The 10,000-nt window shown below is 49.3% G+C and overlaps 2 protein-coding genes across 4 annotated transcripts in view; both read right to left on the reverse strand.

Moving 5' to 3' along the window:
* The window catches only part of ccm2l (CCM2 like scaffold protein), a 12,461-nt gene extending 6,140 nt beyond the window's left edge, over nt 1-6,321 (reverse strand). The window contains exons 1-5 of one of the 3 annotated variants that reach the window (XM_035522599.2): nt 4,490-6,321; nt 1,768-1,935; nt 1,437-1,520; nt 1,168-1,351; nt 1-490 (exon numbers count right to left, since the gene is read on the reverse strand). The exon at nt 1-490 is cut by the window's left edge and continues 118 nt beyond it. In XM_035522599.2, the coding sequence (XP_035378492.1) occupies nt 1-490; nt 1,168-1,351; nt 1,437-1,520; nt 1,768-1,935; nt 4,490-4,534 (971 nt within the window). In that variant the 5' untranslated portion in view covers nt 4,535-6,321. The other 2 variants (XM_035522597.2, XM_026995625.3) reach the window with 2 other exon arrangements.
* A 126-nt stretch (nt 6,322-6,447) lies between these two features.
* Nucleotides 6,448-10,000, reverse strand: part of xkr7b (XK, Kell blood group complex subunit-related family, member 7b) — a 42,999-nt gene continuing 39,446 nt past the window's right edge. Inside the window, exon 3 of the mRNA XM_035522258.2 lies at nt 6,448-8,245. Within this exon, the coding sequence (XP_035378151.1) occupies nt 7,278-8,245 (968 nt within the window). The 3' untranslated portion in view covers nt 6,448-7,277. The remainder of the gene's footprint in view (nt 8,246-10,000) is intronic.

Here is a 10,000-nt window from a genome sequence, read left to right on the forward strand (position 1 = left end):
CCCATGTAGGCGTGCCTGCGCTCCCAGCTCCCACCCTGTCCGTGCTTCCTCTCCCAGCTGCCCCCCACTTTCCCCCCAGGCCCGTGCCTCTTCTCCCAGCTGCCACCCACCCCTCCTCCGCCTCCGCCCCCCCCGCCCGCGGGGCCTCGCCGCTCCCAGCTGCCCCCTACAGGCCTCTTTTCCCAGCTGCCCCCGCACGGCTTGCGGGTCTGGCGGCGCTCCCAGCTGCCCCCGGCTTGCCGCCGTTCCAGACTGCCCCCTCCGCTGCCGCTCCCGGCCCCGCCTCCGGCTGAACCTGTCCCCCCCTGGCTCTGCTTGGACTCGTGGCGCGTGGACGGTCTCCATTCCACGCCACAGATGGTGTGCCGTCGCTCCATAGTGCCCCCTGCAGGCCGAGGGTCGGCGTTGCTCAGGGTCTGCCGGCGGCCCTCAAGGCCCGTGGGCCTTTTCTCCTGACTCTCGCTTGCCAGGATGGTGTCGACATTAAGACCTGGGGGACATATGAATGAGGCAAAACTTTGAAAAATGCTGGGGTCAAGAATGCACTCAATTCAGCTGCCCCTTAAATTCACGCTGGCCAAGTTCGCTTGAAAGAAATCAGTGCTGGGACTGAAAGGAGGAGATTCATGAAAGGATTTATGGCCACGTTTGCCAAGCCTATCGGTATTGACATTAGAAGTGTCAGCACGGTGCTTTAACCTATATATGTAGTACAATTCTTTCTATTTATTTTGAAAAATTATTTGTTTCGTTTTATGAAATGTCAGCCGTGCCACGTTTATTATCTCAGCGCCATGTGACGAAATATAAGGGCAAACATTTTTCTGATTTTGTGATTAGGAAAATAATGCGTTTAGTTTTTTTTTTACTAAAACAAGTGATATAAGATTTAAAAAAAATATCTTTTCACAGTACACTTCAAAACGTGGTGAGGGCAAAACCAGCCAATGTGGAAAGTGGTGGGGACATGTCCCCAGGGTCCCCAGCATAAATTACACCTATGCCAATGCAGCAGGATTACCTCAGAAGCCTGACTTCCTGTACATGGATTAAGCCTCGTATTAAGCCTCGCATTGCCGTTCCAAATGAGAATCATCGTTGGAAAGTTCTTTTTAGATTAGGCATAGGCGTAATCCGGGCCTCTAATGCCGAAAGCCCTCAACCCACCTGTTTTGAGCACCAGCAAGTGCAGCGCATCGTCCCGCAGATAGGAGGCAGCGGCGAGCTCATGTGTGGGGATGCGCAGCAGTAGCTTCTCGTTGTCCCTCCAGGTGAGCAGCAGGCAGCGTGCCGACAGGCTGAGGATGCAGTCCTGCTCCACGCACGTCTGCAGCGGCAGGACCTTCAGCTTCTGCAAGCGCGAGACAGCGCTTAACGGATTACGGCTGCTCCTACCCGGGACGGCAGACTGGCGCGCGGAGTGGGAGGGCACTCACCTTGGCCATGTCGAGGAGCTGCAGCAGTTCGTCACGGCTGGAGGGGTTCAGCGAGCACGACACCCACGTCAAGTGACCTAGGAACTGGGTGGGGGTAAACATGTCAGTCCAGAAACAGGCAGTGGGGACCCTCCTTGCTGTCTAGCACTCAGGTGGAGTAAGAGCCTCGTCACGCCCACCCTCATGCTGACTCGCTCCATTTCCTCTGTCCGCATGGGTGTGAGCACGATGACGTAGGCATGCACCCGATGGCACTGGTGAGCGCCCGGTGACATGGGGTGTGCCCGGAGGCGAGGGTGTGTGCCCGGTGACGTGGGCGTGAGCTGCTGACCTTGACCTCCTTCTCCACATAGTCAAAGATGAGGCGTTCGGGGTGGATGAGAAAGTCGGGTGGGTAGAGGGGCACCGTGTGGAGGGGCCGCCGACGCACACCCACCCTCTCCGCCTGACGTCGGGACGACTTCGGGAAGACCAGGCGCTTGATGGGTGAGACGAGCCCCTCCATAAGGAGTCGCGGAGCCATGAACATGTAGGGACAGAGAAGGAAGAAAGGACAAGCCAGTGATAAGGTCCAGCTGGAGGTAACGGACAGAGTCACCAAAGCAGTGTTTGCAGAATCGAACAGGCTGGTCAGGATATTTGTGCATTCTACGTTGCTAGAATTCGCAGTTTAAAAGTAAATGCGGTGTGCACAGTAGATGTGGACTAAAGTGTTTGAAAAATATATAGTGGCAGAGCCAATAAGAAAAAAATATTTTGTATATCTGAGTATAATTGATATTAGATAAAAAGGTAGACAGTAGAAGTGCATTAGGCTAAATTGATACCTACAGACAAATCAATTAGCTTGTTGAACAAAAGCAAAGCCCATCACATCTGAAAGCATTTAATCTGTCCTTTTAAATGCTTAGTTGTGCCTGTGAAATAAGTCTCCTGATATGAAACTTAAAATGACACTGATATCTTGAGTAAAGAGATAAGCTTGCACCGTATCATGCATATACAAAATGAGTGGTAAATCAATTAACCATGTGACCTGCCAGTGATTGTGCACCAAACCGCGTGACCTGCCAGTGATTGTGCACCAAACCGCGTGACCTGCCAGTGATTGTGCACCAAACCGCGTGACCTGCCAGTGATTGTGCACCAAACCGCGTGACCTGCCAGTGATTGTGCACCAAACCGCGTGACCTGCCAGTGATTGTGCACCAAACCGCGTGACCTGCCAGTGATTGTGCACCAAACCGCGTGACCTGCCAGTGATTGTGCACCAAACCGCGTGACCTGCCAGTGATTGTGCACTGCCTTTTGTGTATGCGTAAGGCTGCTGTGGCTTTCTCTAGTTCCAGATTCCAGGTTCCCCCAACGCTTCCAGCTCTGGCTGTGACATCATTAGAGACAGCTGTGAGAAGTGAGGGACATCTCCTGCAGAGCCAGAGCGATGAGCTAACACGCACCCCATTAGTGACCTGCTGATTTACATGTGTGTAGAGAACACAAATAGAGAATTAGAAAAACAGGCAGAGAGAGAGAGAGAGAGAGAATGTGTAAAACTGCACTACAGTTCACTGACATGACTATCAATGATGACTGACAGTGTATGCCTGAGATTGCTAGTGTGACCTATAAATCAGCCCAGCTTAATTATGTTTTTTCATCTGCATTTGTGTAACCGTCATGGGAGCCGTGGGTGAGTGAGACTGTAAAGCAAAACCAAACACAGCAGAACGGAACATGACAAAACATCAGAACAAAAGACAAAACTAAACTAAACAAAAATCATTCTATTTACACATTCAATTAAATCGTTTGATTCAGTTCGGCCGTTTTGCATTTACTAAAATGAGCTGTTATGTTCTTTTGATGTTCTTTGATGTTCTTACTGAGCTATTATGTTCTTACTCACAGAAACACAACACTAGCGCTGTCAGTGTAATTCTTTCAGCTAATCACACTCAGAATGCATAACAGAATGCATGAAGAGATTTAGCACTCGCCCAACCTCTCGGATCAGCTAAACCAGAGAGGCTTCCACCCTCCTCCCTTGCAGGAATATGAGTGAGGCGTGTGTTCCTGTGTGTGTCTGTGTGTGCGTGCACAAATATCCAACAGCCTTGTTTTGTCCAAAGCCCCACAAAGACGAAAGAGGCTAGAGAGTCCTACAGGAAACAGAAACATGTAGCCAAAGAGGACCAGGAGCCCAGCTAGTCCACCCAGCTGCATATACACAAGGCTGCCATTTCGCATGGAGAGGAAACTCACTTTATCTGAATGCAGAATAGCCGGTAAGAGCTTCAGGGTGAATGTCAGGCTCGCGCGAGCTGACACAAACCCATTACCAATGTGTAGCTGTGGAGTCAGGTGAACTGAGCTGCTTACAGAAACAACAACACGAACCAAAACACGCAAAATAATGATGCTAAAAAGGAAACACATACGTCGTGTGTCATAGAGCCAAATAGACAGACCAACACACAAATATATAAACACACACATACGCTGCATCAACACAGTAGAGGTACAGAACCCTAAAAATGTTTAAAATCTTTTAGTCAGGTGAGCTTGGGTGTTCTAAGATGTAAAAAAAAAAAACCGCCTTGCAGTAAAGACCTGAAGAGATCTTACCTTCTTCACTTTCTTGGGTTCATAGTCCATATCAGCTGGTAGTGTGTTTGTGTGTGTGTGTGTGTGTGTGTGTGTGTGTGTGTGTACGCGTGTGTGTTAGTGTGTGGGCAGGGCTGGCCTGATCTCCTCTCAGCCCCCTGGAGTCAGGCAGGATGCCACAGCTAGCCAGGAAATAAGCTTCCTGTTCAAAAGGAAACTCCACCAGAGAGCCCATTCTAAACCCTCCGCCAGCGTTCAACACGCACATACACAGTCTCCTTAGAGAATACCGATGTTCTTAATTAGTCCAACACTGGGCTTGATCTGTTCCAAGGACACTGGTCCAAAATGGCTCCCACACACATATTCTGTCAAGTCATAAGTAATAACGAAGGCCACAAATTCCATCACATCTCATATACTCACCAAATATACCTTGTGATACTTACAAATATACTCTCCACTGCTGTGCTTCTCAAGTTCAATACTGACATTTGTTAAATGATTTTTTTTTCTCTCATTTTATATATTTTTCAGGTTAGCCTCAAGTCCCTCACTGTAGTATTGATCTTATTGTGTAAGAACAAAGTACGTTTAACCGTTAACGGAGGTTTTTAATTAAGGACCCAACATGTCGCGCATGAGAATTACTGAGCCATCCTACAGATTAAAGCGCTGTGACCTACGAGGAGGAACGCCTTCTCTGCGATTCCCATTCTGTCCACGGAGGGGCAGTATGTGACTGGCGCGGCGGGGCGGAGGGGCGTGGCAGCTCAGCGCAGAGGGACTCTGCGGGAGGCATTCAAGGCTCAGGGCACCTGCTGGGAGGCTCTGAATAGCCACACGCTGCCGTCACGGCGACGCTGCACATTTTTTAGTCTCTCCGCCTTTAACGCGAGGGGAAGGAAGCGAAGTACTGCGCTCCGTGCACGCGGTCCCGCTCTTTTGTCCCTTTATTTGACGGCGGAGTGAAACCTTGCTGCGTTCAGGTTACTCCATGTTCTCATGGGCTATAGGGCATCCGTGAGCGGAAAGCACCGTATCCGTTGCCTTACCTTCACTGTAAAACTGAAGGGCTTTCCATCCCGCTCTTGCCAGGCTTGAGTTTTAGTGTGTTCCCCACTGAGACAGCAGCTCCAAAAGGGCTGGATAATTACCTGTCGACTTAATGAAGTTTAGTAATGTGGCGTTTTTAGGAAACAGGTGATCAGTCTTCTGCTTCTGAACGAAGCTCGCGTTCAGCGGCGGTCTGATCCTGCAACCCTGAAACCGCACCGGCACGCGGAAGAGCGCGGTAAGGCGGTACGTTAACGCGCTTTAGGGAGAGCGCGGACGTGAACCTGCATGTGCAAACTGTAGCCCGTGAAAACTAAAATCGCACCGCCACCACCCTCTCTTTTATTTTATTATTTTTTAAAAATTATTAGCACAGAAAGAGAGCGGACGCGCGCGCAGCAGAGGGTGCTGTTGACCCCGGGGCTCGCAGTAAGAGGGCTACAGGAGCGGAGCTGAGGAAGGGGTCAACTCTCTGGAGAGACGCGCCACTCGAAAGCTCTTCAGCGGAGATCGAGTCGAGCTAAACTTAACTCGCCCGCAGTTGCCACGGCAACCCTCCGAAAGCTGGGACGCGCGTCTTCCTGTGGCTGCGCGTGTCTGCGTGCCGGACCAGAGACGCGCGAGCCACGTCGACCGTAATTAGCCTCGCGGGCTGCGGGTTCTGTCTTCCTATTCAGCTTCCGAGGCGCAACTTGCCCGTCAAATGATGTCGCCGGATCAGTTCGCAGCGCAGCTGATCATTTTCCAATTTTAGCTGTGTGAATAAAAAAAAAAAAAGTTATAACAGGAGAAGGCTGAGGTTACGGGTAAATGCGTTCTCTGTACGCCCTGCGTGGTCTTTGGCTTTTATGAAGTGATAAGGTAAATGACGCGCGTACGTTTTTGTGTCTTGCCTTGAGACCAGCGATGAACAAACGTTGCAACGGACGGGAAAATATATCTGAAAACAGACGATTCCCAACAGCGTTGTCTAAAGTCCTCACTGTTACAGAACTGCACAGGAAGGCGCTAGTCTCGCCTCTCCAACGCCCAGCAGCCTGCAAAATCAGTAGAGAACTCTTAACATCTTGTGGGCCGGATATCGACCGAATACACTGTTATGCGGCACTTGAGAATGCACCCACGTCTTATACTGAGATATGTCGAACTTCTCAGGTCTGTCCAAACCGAACGTCGTGCAGATCAGACAGCACAGTTCTACCTCTTCCAAAAGACCCAGTGCTTTATCACACAGCGTAACCCCGCTTTTTAAAGAAAGACCCAAGCAATGCAGTCTGTTTTGCTTTTTCCTTGTTTCCCCCCAAGGCTGCTGACTCAGCCATTTTACTACATCCCCCCCCCCCCCCCCAACTACATTTTGATCATGTCTTGATGATTTTTTTTCTTCATATATACTTTTCTGCTTCTTATCTTTACAGATAAACAATGCAATATGATCAAAAACCATCCGAACATACAATAAATAAATAAATAAATAAATAAATAAAAACAGTCATACTAACACACTGGCACCATTCCAATATACTGTATACATATAACAAAATATTATATGTATACATTGATATAGCATAGGAAGAATCATATCATGGCCACAGAGTTTATAAAATTAAAGATAAACCAATAAATAAATTAATAATTACCTGTTTAAGGAAAATGGATGATTGGACTGGCTACTCTCACCATTCACATAAGCAAAGTAATACACAACTGGTACTGTTTCCAACTCACTATAACAATAATTATTTAGACCAGAACCGCTCTAAAGGCAGTCCTGGGCTAAGCTGATTGGTTCATCTAGAATTTAACATGTATCATCAGAAGTCATCAGTATCATCACCGTGTGCTGGCGTTTTTTTTTTTTTTTTTTAATCACTCTTGGCATTACAGTACTATTCTTTTCCTAAGGTGTCTTTTCCATTAGCTGTCGATCCTTTACCTGTTGACCTTTAAACTCTAACCTCATTCATGTTCATCGTGTGCCCTCTCTGAGAACAGGAGATCGTTGCCAAGCAACGGCAATGTCCCGTGCCCCATGCATGCACGGGTGCGACGTTGTAGCACCAACCGTGGTCTTGGACACCGTCTCCCTGCATTGTCTGCCGCCCCGCTCGCGGCTGCCCTGGTGTGCAGTGACGCAGAGCTATGGGTGGCGCCCCCTATTGGGGGAAAGGTGGGACTGCCCTATACACTAGTCTCATACTCCATCACCTCTCTGGGGCTGCCGAGGCTGCGGTACTGGATGCGTGGCGTCGCTGGTGACGTGTTCTCCAGCAGCAAGATGGTCTTCCGAAGCCTGCGGTCGATGAAGTGTGCGTCCCAAGCTGGGTAGCTCTTCCTGGGCAGATCAATGCGGATCACGGGGCCCTCGACCCTGGGTGTGCGGGGGGAGGGTGTGGGCGGCACCGTAGGTGGCCTCACCTGGAAGACAGGCAGGCAGCTGTCCCTGTCTCCGGCCCCGGGCTCCCGCTCCCCACCCGTAGTCCTCTGCAGGGTCCTCGGGGGGCTTGTGACCACGTCCGGCGGGGGCAGGGGCACACCCACCTCGCCCAAGCCCACCACACCCATGCCTTCGTCCACACAACTCCATGGGCTCCCCAGGACGGGGCCGTCTGGGTGGAGCAGGCAGTAGTAGACAAACATGAAGAAGGTGCCCAGGGCGTAGCTGCACACCACCACGCACACAATGACGAGGGCGTGGAAGTCCGAGGTGTGCGGTGCCCGGTAGGTGTACCAGGCTGCGGTGAGCGCAGCGTTCTCCACCAGGCTCAAGCAGTGGTACACGGCCAGGCGATAGCGTCCCGGCCCCTCCCTGACGTTGAACCAGCAGAAGATGTAGATGATGCCCACCACCATGTTGTAGATGATCTCCTCCCACTTGGACATGCAGAAGTCCGTCTCGCCCTGGATGACCCAGAAGGTCATGGCGCACCAGTGTGCCACCACGAAGATGCCAAAGTAGAGCTGGAAGACAGAGGCGAAGAGGGCGAAGGCCACCGTGCGAGCGCCGATGGTGAAGAGGTGCCAGAGCATCTGCGCGACCACCGCCTTATAGCACATGGGCAGCTTGTCGTCGCGCGAGTCGCGGAGGACCTTCTGGTAGGATGCGATCATCCAAGCCAGGGAGACCAGAGACGCCGAGGCCGAGAGACCTGCGGGGGAGAGAGAGCGAGAGAGAGAGAGAGAGAGAGAGACAGACAGACAGCCAGGGACAGGACAAGAGGCTCAGTGCTTCGGAAAATAGTGCACCAAGCTTGGACTGCATGGCCTTTACTCAATGCAAACAGCGGAGCCAAACTGACGTGGGCCAAACTGACATAATTTGTTTCATTAAATATGCTCTTAGTGCGTTTAGTACTGATAAGGTCTTATTGGTGTTAAACACCAGTTTGTCCTCTGGTGCTAAATAAAAAGCCTAATGTTATGAGAAAAATATATTTGCACAGTCTCATAACCCCACCCCTCAATATTTAATTAGATATCTGATGTGATTCATTGCTAATTGGACATGCAATTAAATTATTAATGAAAACAATGAATAATTCATGCATTAAATGATGTCTCTCACCATTTGTGGCTCACGATATATGAATCTATGAATATTTCCTGCTCTTTGATTGATTAGAGTGATATTGGACTCAAAGATTCTAAGAAAGCTTGTACTTTAAAGATATTTAAACTTATATATATATATATATATATGTGTGTGTGTGTGTGTGTGTGTGTGTGTGTGTAGAAAAAACACACATTACATGTGTCGGTCACTTTTTAAAGCATGGAAGGACAGTGGATGCCTGTATCTAATGGATAATATAAAGAGCTTGTCCTGTCTTGTCATGTTGGCTACTCTTGCTTTATTTCAAAGAAGCTCTAGCACCTGCAGTTTCAACAAACCATCATTGTGTTCAGCAACTGCCTTCCATGATGCCTCCCAGGAACACGCACACACACACACACACACACACACACACACACACACACACACACACACACACACACACACACACACACACACACACACACACACACACACACACCAGTACATGAATGTGTGAACTCCAGCTCTGACAGAGAGATACTTTATGTTTTGTTTACAGGTACCCTGGAGTATGAATGGGAGTGAGTAGGTGAGGTGCCTCTCTCTCTCTCTCTCTCTCTCTCTCTCTCTCTCTCTCTCTCTCTCTCTGTCTGTGTGTGTGTGAGTGTGTGTGTGTGTGTGTGTGTGTGTGTGTGTGTGTGTGTGTGTGTGTGAGATAAAAGAGACAGGGATCTCCAGGCCTTCTACAGGGCTAACAGTATCACTGACATCAAATCTTTAATATTTCTATGCAGTTTTGTTTACCTGCTCTGTCCCTACAGACAGCATTTGTTCTACTGTTCTGGTCCCTTGCTATCTCTACATTAGAGTGCATGAACGGACACACACACACACACACACGAAACTGTGGACCTTTTTACATTCCTTGCAGCTCTTCACTTTTTAAAACATCATTTTTTGTCACCTAATTTTAGCTTCAGTGTACTGAATGACAAATTGTTCCATTCACAATCCCCAATGTTGAATTAACACCTACAGAGTTGATTTAAGTCCAGCTGGACACAAATGAAACACCGCAGGAGTTAATTGCCGTGCTGCCGAACCCAGCTTTTCTCCACCTCGTTTCTGTCTCCCGTTCTAATTTGGAGCACAGATTACGGGAGGTCTTAATTAGCCCCGAACGCACGGGATTGCTCAGCCCTCCACCTCTGTGGCTGTCATGCTCTGCTCCTACCACTCTCGCAGAATGTGGCCACGGTCTTAATGGAATCAAGCGTCTGATGCTACTGCCTGAAGGAAGCAGGGATTCATTAATAACACAGATACCACTTATCATGTTATCACTTATCACGGGGCTTGGACTTGTATT

Source organism: Electrophorus electricus, chromosome 24 (genome assembly GCF_041902795.1).
Source record: "Electrophorus electricus isolate QZ-2024a chromosome 24, ASM4190279v1, whole genome shotgun sequence".
NCBI classification, from domain to species: Eukaryota; Metazoa; Chordata; class Actinopteri; order Gymnotiformes; family Gymnotidae; genus Electrophorus; species Electrophorus electricus.